The sequence below is a fragment of the Squalius cephalus genome (assembly GCF_949319135.1).
Source record: "Squalius cephalus genome assembly, chromosome: 7".
NCBI lineage: Eukaryota > Metazoa > Chordata > Actinopteri > Cypriniformes > Leuciscidae > Squalius > Squalius cephalus.
The window spans coordinates 21,161,459-21,175,577 of record NC_137128.1 but is presented as its reverse complement, the minus strand read 5'-3'; the positions used below and the strand labels follow the sequence as shown (position 1 = coordinate 21,175,577).

Here is a 14,119-nt window from a genome sequence, read left to right as displayed (position 1 = left end):
AGATGCTTTGCCAAAGCAACACAGAAAAATTTAGGCCTAAGCTAAGTTAAAGGTCTTTTATGTTCTTATGAGAAATGTAAATATTTTTCGGTTCATTCAGATTAGACCGCCAAAGTCTACATGATTAATGGGAAACATTATTCTGTCTAACATCGTTCCATTGGAAAATCTCAGCAGAAACATGTTGTTCAGGTCAAGATTGAATTAAGTTGAGCAGCCTGTTGTTGTTGTGTCACTGACTGGTGTGGAATGCACAAGCTGTGCTGCTGCTTTATCCGAATCCACTCATTTTTTCCTGAATGCCAGCTGTAAATTGAACGCCTTACATCTATTCTCGAATTGAAGAGATTCTCTTTTTCCAAAGTTCTGTTATGTGGTATTTCTCCACGCATTGTAGAGGCTGCATTGTTTGATGGTCGTATCGCTGATGTTTTGTTTATAGCCATGTGTGCTAAACCTGTTTTCTAATGTGGGGAGTTTGCATATCAAAAGCAGTCTTTTGGAAGTCCGGGCTGGTTTGGATTTTTAGCTTTGGTTAACGCTTTGACTGTCGATGAACTCTGTTGTTGTCCTGCAAACACAATGTTTTGATGCTTGAGCATTTTGGCACAAAACGAGTCTGGATTTTTCCACACTTTTCCACAGTCTGGAATGTATTTGCTGTCTGAAATTCCTTTTGTAGTTTATGAGAAACATGAAGGACTGTAATCTGTAATCATAAGTGTGTGCAGAAGAAATGAAATTCTTTGGATGCTCTTGAAGGAAATTCCCTGGCAGGCTTTTTCTCTAGCGAGGAGCATCCGTTTATCTGCGAGTTGGCTGTGGGGGAAGCTTTTCGAAACGGTCTGAACCACACAGTCAGATCGCAGTGAAGCTACAATGCAAACAGCTGGTGTGAAACCCCTTCCTTTAAACACATGGTCAATGTGGGGACCATCTGAATGCTGACACTGTCAAAATAAAACGTGCGATATTGCTTGTGCTGTGTAGTTGGGCATTAACTTATGGCTTTCACATTTCAGTGTGGGTTGTGCGGATTTGGCCTCACATAGGAAGGTTTGTCTAGTTTTTTTCTGTAAGTTAGTTAAGTAGTAACACTGACCATCTTTTTTCTTGCTCTCTGACGTGGTTGGATCTTTTCATGCAGGCGTGAACCTGGTTGATGATGAATTGGTTTCATTTTTAGTTTCAATTTGTTTTGCTAAAACACTTTGCAGAAGCAGAATTTTCCTTTATTAAAAAGAAAGTGAAGTAAGATATATGGGGGAAAAAGTTAAGTGAGTGGTGGTGATTTATCTTGGGTATCGCTGTCATGCTGTGATATTAGTTCCTTTTTAGATATAGTTAGCTCCCACGAATCAACATTTTTGTGCTCAGTCTGCCGAATCTATCCACTGGCCTTCTGAATGAAGACCTTTGTATAAACCCCTGTCCACGTTCATGGCAGGTTGAAGGTCATCTATTTATAGAATCAGCCGATTTGTGCTCACATTAGCCCTCCCCTTTAATCTAATATTCGGCACTGTCTCTGTTTTTCTGCTGAAATGTAGTCAGAGGACGGGATGTCTCTCTTCTGCCAGTGGTTGGTCTGACATCAGGAGTTTTCACAAGGAAGGGAAACCTGATGACTGCATGTTGATTAGATGAGCCAAACATTTAATGTGGGAATATGAAAATGTAGCCTAAGTCTCTTTGTATTTTTACAATTGTTTGTCTGGTGCTTGTTCTGTGTGGCTCAGCTGAACTCATTTTGATGGAAGTGAAAAATGTGGAACTCTACATTTGATTAGTAACCTTTTTTCTCTCTGTAAAGATTTATACTCAAGTGACTCATTTATTTCAACAGTCCTTGTTGTAAATAATATTAGCTCATCGTACTTGGCGTCCAGCAGTACGTTACTCATATTCAAAGTGTTAAAGGTCATTATGCACCAGATTTGGAATGTCACAGGATTGTGTTAGGCAACTCTTGTACTGTGCATTTCCCAGATCTTGTGCTATCTTATTGAGGATAGTCCCGACAGTAATTAAAATTGTCATCATTTACTAACCTTCATGTTGTTCCAAACCTGAATGATTAACTTTCTTCATAAAAAAGTACTTTGAAGATCTCCAAGCTGTTCTTTTCCATTTAAAGGTATGTTGCTTTTAAGTTTGAAAATGTGTGAGATTTAAATGGTTTGCAGTGAGTCTCAGTCGGTTTTTCATACAAATCTATTGTAAGGCAGTAGACTTGGACTGTCCTTTTGGATTCTGTTCCTGTGATCATGATATATATATATTTCTTTTGTATGGAAAATTTTCTTAAGCTTGAAGGTTCATAAAAATCTCTCGTTCCTTTAAAACAGCATCACCCCGTTGTTGTAATGTTGACACAATTTCCTTGTGAAATGCATTTTGGGTAGATTAAGTTGGGTGGAGTTGGTCTCTAACAATTTTTTAAAATGTTTTTCTAAATGCTTTTTAGTGCACAAGGCATTTCTTGACCCTAGTTGGGTTGGTTTTTTCTGGTTGACCACAGTTTCCTCATTGAATAAAGAGACGCTGGAGGGGATGACTAATGCTTCCTCCTGCCACTTCACTGGTGAATAAATGCATAGCTCCTCATAGAACTTAGCCTATATGTGTTGATATGGTTTAAAAGTTTTACTGATTAAAACTGATTTAAGCATAGGCTAATCTACATTTAAGGTAGTTTACTTATCCTCATGTTGGTCCAAACCTGTCTGACATTCTTCTGCAGGGCTTAAAAGAAATTTTGAAGAATGTTTGTAACCAAACATTTTTGGTGACCTTTGAGTTCTATTGAATGGACTAAAAAAAACAAAAAAAAAACACTGAGACATTTCTCAAAATAACTTTATGTTCCAGTTAAGAAAAAGTCATACAGGTTTGGAAATACATGAGTAATGAGGGCGTAAATTATGACAATTTTTTTTTTTTGGTGGTGAAATCTCCCTTTAATGTAATTGGTTCACTTGTTCATTCACAATAATCAATGGATAAGGGTTTCAGCAATAAACACTACATACCAAGCACATTCTGCATGATATATTACAAGATTGTTTATAACATTGACCAATGTTCATTGTCTAATAAATTGGTATCAGAATGATCATTTGATACACCTTAAAGGATGAAAAGTATAGTAATATGGAGCAGAAATATACATGGTAGTAAGAGACAGAAATGTATTGGTTGTAGCATTCCTAGCTTTCTGCCCTTTTCCTGTGTCTCTGCCCTGTTACTGATCGTCATATGATTAACTCCTGGGCCAGAAGGCAAAATAGATTCTCAATTCAATAGAAAAAGACAAATTGATTTCAGCCACTGCTCTGCCTTAAAAGAACAGCATACCAGAGTCCAGACATGCTTAGTTCAGTTAGAGTTTATTCATTTAGGATTAGGGCTGCAACTAATGATTATTTTGATAATCGATTATTTCTTCGATTAATCGGATAAAAAGACCAATTTTCTTTTCTATTTTATTTTATGGACAAAACACACTATTCCACAAAACACACTATTCCACATCCTGCCCAATGCTGTCCTTCAAACCAACAGGCCAACTGAATGCTCTGAAAACATATATGGTGAATATTATCTATACTTTATGCAAAAGAGCTATAAAGCAAAAATACAGTTTAAATCCCTACATTAAAAATGAAGATAATAATAAAGATAATAAAGATAAATACAAACTCAGTGTTAACAGAGAGGAATGTTCTGCAGGAACACACATTCACTCTTACTGTCATTTCTTTATTCTGTAAATGTAAGAAACGTCATACATTTATATTCAATTACATGCTGTTATACCTTTACAGTTATCACTCTCATAAAATACTTTACATGTTGAATTTACAATTCAATTTAACTTCCTTCAACAGATATTTCAGCAAAATAAATGTTTTTGCGCTGAATATTTATTGTCTCCCTCTCTAATACGTCTCGTCTGCTTGACGCGCGCTGGCGCTCGTTCAGTAAAGTCTGAAGTTTAACACAGACTGTCAGGACGAGCCTTTCATCCAAAATGGAAATACTCGTGTGAATTTTGTAATGCTTACAGATAAGGATAACCGTAAAATGAACGTTTTGCGCTACGTATCAACACATTAGATAGCACACACATCTGTCAAAGCGCTTGACAGGGCAAGCCATGTTAAACATTACGCTAATGCATTAGCTTGAAGCTTAAAATAAAGAATTCTCATGCAATTTGGATCACGTATCCTTCCAGCAACAGCTCACTCTGTTTCCACCTCTATTTTTTAGATGCATTTTGTCCATAGAAATGCGTTATTCAGTGCTGTAATTTGATGCGACTGGCGGAAATTTTCGGTGCACGGTCGACAGACGCGACTAATCGATAATGACATCGATTAGTTTTTGCAACCCTATTTTGGATGAATAATCATTGACCCATGTAAGTGTAAGACCCATGAAAGAACCAACATAGAAAAAGTATACAACGTTAAAAAGTATACTTTTACTATACATTACTACAGTAAACAGTTTAAAGTGGTGCAAGCACTGTAGCCACACATTGGCTAAGACTGACATGTAAAGCAACCAATCACAGTTTGTTTTGCTCTGCGTCATGTTAAAGGTTGTATCAGCGATTTCAGGCCCAAACATAAATGATCACATTCATCTAATCTTTCCTAACGATCCACTAGCTGCCCGCCCCATAAGCATGCCGCAAAACCTCACAACACACACCCCTGTTGGTGATTGGTTGGAACACTATTTATTTTGGTTTTGAGTGTTGGTGAAACCAACTGTTTTTGTGATCATGCTGCGAAATAGATCTGTTTTGCAGATCTCAGAGCCTAGGCTGCCTACAGAGACGCAGTTTTTTGACGGCATGCTTATGGGGCGGGCAGCTAGCGGATCGTTAGGAAAGATTAGATGAATGTGATCATTTATGTTTGGGCCTGAAATCGCTGATACAACCTTTAAGTGATGTGAAAATATAACTTTGATGTCCCTACAATAACGGACTGTCGTGTAAAACTCTTGGACTTATTTTAAAAAGTCTATGCTGCGAAATTCACATACTTCACATACTTTTGAAAATCCAGCATTTAGTTGATTCTGATAAGAGCTCTTTGTCACAGTTGTAAATGTGACAACTTCTTTCTTCAATGAGGGGGTTTGGCATAACAAAGGCTTTGTTTCCAGGCTGATTGATAAAGAAAGCGACACACATGTCTCCCAGAAATCCTGTAGAATTGCCACAAATGACTACCAATTTTGTGTGCCTTATGCATCAGACATTCAGCCAGCGGTCCGTGGTCGTGACGTCTGAGGCTGAAAACACCACTGACATGACATGACTTTAATGCAAAATGCCTGGAGGGACACTTCGTTTAGTTCACTTTCTTCAGTTGTCCATGTGTTTATCAGCCTGGGGAACTTTGAGCTTATCTAGCTGTTGCTTTCTTATAAGGAGAACATTCCTATTTCTGATGCAAGCCCAGCCACCATCCACACACCTCTGGGAGTGCAACACATTGTCCAGGTGCATCTGTGCTCATCATGAATTATTTACAGGGTTACTGCATAACCTGAAAGAACTGCTGCTCCACACTCTTCCAGAACAAAAGGATGTTGTGTGTACAGGGAGTGTCACAGATATGTGCAGTATTGGTGCTTGGCTTTTGTCACAGGTGTCTGTAGAATGTGGCTTGATATAATTGTAATTTTATATTACTGCTATTTTTTAATGTTCATCAATAATGTATGCAGTCCGGTAGGGCAGGAATGACACATCAGCATTTTTCTTAAACTTTAAATCCCTTTAAAGGGTTAGTTCACCCAAAAATGAAAATTCTGTCAGTAATTACTCACCCTCATGTTGTTCCAACCCCATAAGACTTTCGTTCATCCCTGTAAGACTTTCGTTCATCTTCGTTCAACTTCAAAAGTTAGTAAAAACATTGTTAAAATAGTCTTCCGTGTTGGCCCCTGACGTGAGTTCACGAGAACGCCACGACGCATGCGCGAGAACTGAGAAGATGACCCTCACGATCATTTGATGGGAAAGTGTGAAAGGTAAGCCATTCATTTTGCGGTATTGGTAAGGCACTTTTACGTTTTCTCGTTTGTTTCTCACGATTTGGACATCCAGGAAATGCACACTTTAGAACCATTTTAAACACTACATCGAGGCCCATCTGCGTCATCTTCTCAGTTCCACACTCGAAGATGTGTGGAAATGCGTGTGGAAACGTGTGGAAGATGTGTTCCACTTTCGAAGATGAACGAAAGTCTTACGGGGATGAACGAAAGTCTTACGGGGTTGGAACAACGTGAGGGTGAGTAATTACTGACATAATTTAAATTTTTGGTTGAACTATCCCTTTAAGAGTTCCTTTACTCAGCTGTGCCTCATTTACTTGTCATTATAAATATACCGTATTCTCACAATGTGAATATTGTACCTTCACAAGCTGCAAATACTTGATGCTTTTCTATAAAATTTCCTAGTTGACAGTTGGGATACATATTACACAGGGAGAAAGTTTAACTTATTTAGGCAAATCTTTAGACACATCTTGTTCAGCTTTAACAACTAAATAAATCTGCAACATTGCATAATAAACGTCCATTTAAATTTTTTCCCTCACCTTCATGAACTCTCTCTGTTCCCTTTTATGGAGCATTTCCATAGAAGGCTGAGCTGTGGCCATTTGATTATGGGGGTTTTGGCACATGGAGGTGTTAGTAGAGTATTTATTGGTTTAGTCTGTCACCATACCATAAAGTGTGGGACTATCTTGCTGAAGCTGCTCCCTGTCCATCTGTTTGGATTAGCTAAGCCTTGCCTCTATGTCCTAGAGCAAAATCACCACATCCATTCAGCATGACTGAGCCCTATTCCTGATTTGCATCCGGTTGGGATTGTGATCTCACGTGAAAGAGACACTGGTAATTTTGCCTAAATCTACATACACTGGTTCTGAACATTAATTTCCATGGCCAAGACAATTTGAGTTCCAGTTTGCTCTGAGGGCATGAGCCAAGAAATACGTATGTGGGTGTGAAATAATTAATAATTAATTCTATTTTGTGTTGCCATTCTGTAGTTTTTCTTGGTGACGCACTGTGAATGGATCCTGCCCAGCTGTGCGGCACAGCATGACTGCTGTGTTGCCAAAATAATGTTTCCACCAATCATCAGGTGTTTTACATGTGCCACACTTTCTGGCCATTGTCATGTGTAAGGTGGGCTGATGGACAAGCTCAGATGATACTTTTGCCTATATTAGGGCTGGGGCGGTATATATACACATAGCCTACATACACAGTAGGATTAGGCAATATTGTTTATATCAATATATTATACAGTAGTTATGAGTGCATCTGAAAAATATTTTGCCAGGAGTCAGTGGACTAGTCTTATGCAAGCGAGTCTCCACTAAACCTCACAGACTTCAGTGAACAAACGCTGCCACGCACATGCACACCAAAACACACTGAGCACGATAGAACAGGAGCGCCATAATTCTGACCAAAATATAGCTACATTTTCCAAAAATATTTGTTGTTGGACATTAAATGTGCCATATGTAGAATTTTAACCTTCAGGTAAGTGTATTTTTATGATGGCAGTAACAGTAAAAAAACTCATTTGTAATGGAGTAATCAAAGTTTGATGTGATTGAATGCATGTTCCTTTTACCAGTTAACATTTAGTCTGTGCTTTTGTTTGTATTAATAGTTTCATTTTTAACTGAGTGATTCTAACTTTTTCTTTAAAATGCATTATTTTTGTTTTTAGATTGTAATGTTGTTACAATAGAATGTAATGTGATTTTAACCCTTTTTTGCAACCTAGATGGTTACATTCACTATATTTGGTTTCATAGCCTTTTAATATGAAGATTTTTTTAGGACAACATTGGGCAGGATGTGAAATCACTTTCTTTCTTTTTGTTTTATCCAAATAGGAAAATTAGAAAATACCGCAATATATATACACCGTATATCGCCATTTAGCCATATAAAGGGTCCTAAAGGTCTGTGAGAAAATACTCTGGGGTGCTTGATACCATTATGACTAGTAAGGGAGTTCTAATAGTTAGAGTTTTGTAAGCCTAAGCTTTTCAAATCAGCTTATGTTTGTAATCTATGAGGTCCCATTACCTCAATTTCTGGAATTGTTCTAGTATACAGCACTATACAGCACTAACTGCTTTACAGCACACTGTTAGCATCCTGCAGTCAGCTTTACTGCTGCTCAGCAGTTTAAATAATGAGCATAATATTCTGGAAATTGTCACAGCTCTTGACAGAAACCTGCTCCACAAGTTCACACAGGCTCTCAGATTTCATGTGCACTTGCTGTGTTTCACACTTATTAACTTGTTCTTCAAAGACTCAGCCACTCAAATCAGAATTTGGCACCCTCTGAACATATTCCAGCCACTCAAGGAACCTTAAGACTACTTGTGTAGTAGACCAAAATAGACCAAAGCCCTATAGCCTGCTCACTGTTGAGTCAGTGTTCCCTTGCACACACCTGACAAAAGCTTAGGATGTTTCTTCCATTTCTTTCCAGTAGTGACCTCATCAACTAGTCATGAGAGGGATAATGATTTTGCTCCTTTATGAAAGTTCACTTCACAATGGAGAGAGATTTTTAAACCATAAAAGTTACACCGCCCTGCATCAAAAATTCTTCTTAACTGCTATTTTCTTCTTATATTCTAACAAAAAAAAAAAAAAAAAAATTATCTTTTTTTTTAAAGAATGTTCTAAAGACATAATTTACTTAAAGTATTCATATTCCTGAAAAGAATGTTCTTAAATTCATCGTAAATAACTTCCAACCTGTCCTAAATCCCCAAAAATAAGATGTTTAATCAAATTATTGGTTTGTTTCAAATATTAAGCATTAAAACATAACACTAGCAAGCTAAATATAATAGTAGTACCAGAGAATGTCTAATATGGCGAGAAGTTTCACTCTCACTACACTTCCGGCTTCTGAACTGGTTGCAGTTCCACTCTGATTCCATATGAGGGCGCTCACAGGACGAGTGCAGAATGAATGGAGGTCAATGGCGGTATACCCCTCAAAATCCACTTTTCTCAGGATATAATTTTTTGTCTAGTAATTTGAATGTTGTATTCGAAAGGAGATGCAAAGAAATTACACATTGCTGGGTGTTAGATTTTTTAGAGTCACTTATTTGCTTTAAAAAGTCTTTCAAAATGTCAATGACGTCAGAATGCTGACGTCATTAGCAGAATGCTAGCGTGTTATGGGCAACAACAACTCAACCTGTAAGAAATCAAAATGACATAAGTACTCGTTCATTCAACTTTCGACCTAAAATCCATGTTGAACTTGCAAAATCTACAATCAAACCTGAGATTTCTCAACGGCGATCGGGTGAAAGAGACAAATTTAGCCGTCTAGCCCCATAGACTCCCATTCATTTTGCACTCATGGCGATCGCCCCCAGTGGAACTCTGGTGGAACTACAACCAAAATTCGGTACAATAGGACTTAATAGGGAGTGGGCAGGCTCTCCGTAGACGGGCTCTGGTAGTACCATGAATGTGGACAAGTAATATTAAATGACAGTGATTGATCATTTACGCGTATACTGTACATGATGCGTTCACTGTAGGCAGCACACAGGCCCTGTTTACACCTGGTATTAAGATGCGTTTGGTCGATTGTATCACAAGTAGACGAGAGAGACACATTCCTGTTTACACCTGTTTTTTTAATTGGTCTCTTTTCTCCACTTTCAAACACTTCTGTCCTGGTTTCTTTGAGGAGAGGGTCTATGGGTGAATAAATGTATATGGTCCAAATGTATCGACCAAAACGCATCTTAATACCAGGTGTAAACAGGCCTACAGATACAGACATTCACTCTAAACAGAGCACAAGACAGACAGAGCGCTAATGAATGGGAAAGACCACTGCATCTTGAGACAGGCCCTGTTAAAATAACTAATTTAACTTGACATGGCGCATTAAAAACAACGATGAGTGATTAACTCCCGTCAAGCTAGTCGTATGAAAACGACGGAGACGTGTCAGTGACTGAACATGCAAGTACTGTAAAAGTGCCGGAAGGAAGCATATATTTTGTGCACACAATGTGGATAAACTGCAACAGATAAACGTCAGCTGTGTTGACGCGAACTAATCGTCAACAATTCTAGTTTTTAATTGATATTGACATTCTTATGCTTTAATCTTTGCTGTTTTCTGTTACTGCCTGAACTTCACATTATTTGTAGCGCAGCCATCCATAGGCTAATTGTAGCAAGATTTGAGAAGAACTGCCACCTTTAATGTGTTTTTTAATTTTAGTAAAGTAAACCATTAACAAACTTTCAGTTTTCAAATTCTGTCAATTTTATTACGAAGTACAAGCAATAAATGTCGTTTTGGTGTTCTCTATGTGGCCTGACAGATCACTCAATCAGCATTTCGACCTTGGAAAGAGCTTGTATAAAACCCCTTAAGAACAATCATGTCATAACGTCAAATAGCCTATACTTCAGAAAAGCCATTCAATGCTCATAAACTTAATAAAGTCAGCCAAATAAAAAAGAAAAAAAAACTATAGAAAGGGTAATTTTGATAAATATATGCACTGTATCACATAATCCATATAGTTTTACTTAACCTGTTGTCTACATGAGAAAGAATGCAAGGAATAAATATGAATTTAATTTAATGAATTCTAAAAATTTATAATTGCATGTAAAGAGATGCCTTTCACCAAGTTTACCTCTCATATATTACTAATGAAGGAAAATAGATTGGGTGTGTGCAAGACATACGACAACATTTATAGGATGCATTAGGAGGAGGCCAAACTATACTTAATGGCCAGGTGATGCTGACATTATTATGGTCACTGACACTGGCTCAGATTCTGTGTTAAGAACAATTCTTTGTGACTATATGTAGTTCTCAAGTTGGAAAAGCAATTCAGAATCTTAGTTCCCAGGACATCCACAAGATAGATGGATAAATGCTGTTGCTGTAAAAGGTGGGCAGACATGACAACACATGACTAAATTAAAACAATGTTTATTCCTTTGTGGCACTTAAAATAATTTGGCGCCTATTTTTTTCCCTTAATTGATTATTTATTTTATTTTTTTGTCTGGAGCCCTGATATTTCTCGATCATTTTGCATAAGTTATCTTCTCGGCTGGCTCAGGGGTGCAGTGATGGACAGCTGTCTTTCCTAATTTGACTGGTCAATAGCGATTCTTCTGTCTTTGGATTGTATGTGATTTCTCATTGTGGTGGCAATATTATAACTCTGTTTCAATCGACAATGTTTGCACACAACATGTTAATTAATTTGATCAAAAGTAATTCCATTTTGTAAGATAATTTAGTAAGATAATTTTGATTTGAAGTAATTCCAAACTTTGCTGTGCCTAGGAGGCATACGACGCCATTCTGTGATCAAATAAATCAAACTTGTTTACATGCTCCACAGTGCCAACCAATGCATTTAGTTAAAACTGTGAGTTTTAGCTTGCGCGTTTAGGATTTATCATAGATTTGCCGATGATGGCAAAGCAACATGTAGCAAAATTCTAATAGTTTTTTTATTTTTTGAATAATTATTACAGATTGAATATTCAAATATTTGTGGTGTGCACAACCCTAGTTCTAGAATGTTACACTTTCTCACCAAATTTCATGTGCATTTCGGAGCTTTTTTGCTTTTGACAGCCATTTGTAAGGTGGTTTCTTATCCCTCATCCCTTGGAAAATCTTATCCCTTAACCACCACAAAGACTCCTCTGAGCCAGGTTAGAACTATTTGTTCAATTCTCAGTCGATTTTCCCATATATAAATATTTTATGCCTAATCCTGATTTCAAGATTAGAATTATGGCCAATGACAGAAATAAATGCAAACATGACCCAGATGTTTTTATCTGCATCTGTGAGTGTTTTACTACTTCCAATCACATACTAAAAATTGCAGATTTATAAACTTATGTAAAGTTATTTGACATTAAATTGAGAATTTTAACATATTTTTCCACTCCGTTGCAAATTGTAAGTTAAATAGATTTTGAATACTTTTTGTTTAATAGTTCAATATACGCGAAAGCCTGTATATTTTTATTTTTGCAAAGGTCCCTTTAGGGGCTTAGTAGTTAAGACAATTAAACAAAAAATAATCTGTATTCCACATAATCGGTTTGTTTCTACTTCAAACAACAGTCACACTTTTGTGAACATCACCAGTTGTAGCTTTTCAGATGTTAGATTGTGTTTATGGAGGGGGAATTTTTGATTTCTCACACCTCTGCTGGAGGAGGTTTGGCAGTAAAGGGGTAGGGCGTGAAAATTGGGTAGGTGTGAGACTATAAATACTCCATAAACAGAGCAGTGCGTGCCGGAAGCAGAATTGCCCACTCTGGAATTGGTAGGCATGGAGATCCAGAGAAAGCTCAAGGCTTCAGACCTCAACATGAGCAAATCACACAACTTGAGCCTTATTAAAGTAAATCAAATAATTGAAAAATTATTCAGATAAACAGGTTTCCACAAAGTTGTTTTTGTCCTCAGTGACAGATTTGCGATATTAATGCCAGCAAAACAAATTTGAACAGTGAATCCTCCTGTGAGGGAACCGGCGTATTGTGTCTGTTATCCTTAAATATGCTCCACAAAGGAAAATTAACTTCAGATGAAATAGAAAACATCACCCACACCCTCCAGACATGACATCAGGCCAGTCCTGACTCAACCTTCAGTGGGCGTTCCTCCGTATGAGGAGGAAAATGTCAAGGATGATGATGTCATAGCAGTTTTGATTATTCCTTGTGTTGATCCTACTTCAGTTTGTTGACTAGGCTGTTTAAAATGCTCTATACAATCTGAGTTAATTTTCTAAAATTTGACGTAGTAAAAATGAAAAGAGAAATAAAATTTGACAGTCAAATTTGATTTCTCTTTTCATTTTGACCACATGCGCAGCAGATTTTGCAGTTTCTCCAGGATGTGGTTGTCCACTGCATCTGCTTATGAAAGGGAGAAGCTCTTGTTCAGTGCTTTCTTGCTCACAAAAGTGATTCACTGGTGTGGGCATTGTGTCACGATCTGTACAGTTTGATCAGGTCCTGTCTCTCTTGAACCCCAAATCATTTTTAGCGTATGTGTGATCATTTAAAATGAAGCATTTCCCATTTATTTATTGTTTATTTAGCAGAAATCTAGATCTGCTTCCTCATGATTCCATGTGTTTCTCTCTGTGTAGGATGTGGTGGATCAGGATGATTCTTCAGGAGTGCTCTTCCAGCTGGAGGAAGAGCCATTTTCCTGGCCAGGGCCTAAGACGATTCATCTGCGTCGCACTTCACAAGGCTTCGGCTTCACTCTGCGTCACTTCATTGTGTACCCACCAGAGTCTGCAGTGCACTCCAATTTTAAGGTAGTTTGCATCGCTCATTCACAGGAGTTTCATAGCATAGTATTGTTTGTATATTTTTCAATATACACAATCATTTATTTTTTCTGTTTGTTTCTTATAGGATGAAGACCATGGTCACAGAGGTAAATTATCACTTTTAGTGACATAAAATGTAATCTATAGTTTTGTCCCAGATAACATATTAAACACTATGCACTTATACTGTGCACTAAGCACTCTACCATCAAGTGTATGAATTTTAGAAGGTTATTTTGTCATCTTGCATCAGTGTCTGATATCCCCCTCTACATGAAATTCGGTGCCCGTTGCCTTTTTTCGGTACTTCAGGAATGTTTACCACAATAACTGTAAAGAAACTGTAAGTCATTTACAGAAGTGTTATTGACATTATGCCAGAGCTGCCAGACCTTTGAGTTTCTGTGCGTGTATGATATGATGATAGTTTTTCTTAACTTAAACTGTAAAATGCTCATGAAGTGACTCTCACAGTGGCTCTGGAGATTACGTTCAAGCCCAACTAAACCAGAGCTGCTGAGTCCGTGACCATTTTCAAGAAACTGCTGAAGACGCATCTTTTTCGGCAACACTTGATCCATTAATACTAACTAAGATGAATACTTTATCTACTGTTCTATATCTATTATCTTTTTTTAAAAAAAGTACACATACTGCGT

General features: G+C 37.4%; 1 protein-coding gene across 1 annotated transcript in view; it reads left to right on the top strand.

Annotated features, from left to right (window-relative positions):
- The window catches only part of arhgap21b (Rho GTPase activating protein 21b), a 55,427-nt gene that overhangs the window by 2,958 nt on the left and 38,350 nt on the right, over positions 1–14,119 (top strand). The window contains exons 3-4 of the mRNA XM_079876360.1: positions 13,272–13,445; positions 13,546–13,567. Coding sequence (XP_079732486.1) covers positions 13,272–13,445; positions 13,546–13,567 — 196 coding nt within the window. The remainder of the gene's footprint in view (positions 1–13,271; positions 13,446–13,545; positions 13,568–14,119) is intronic.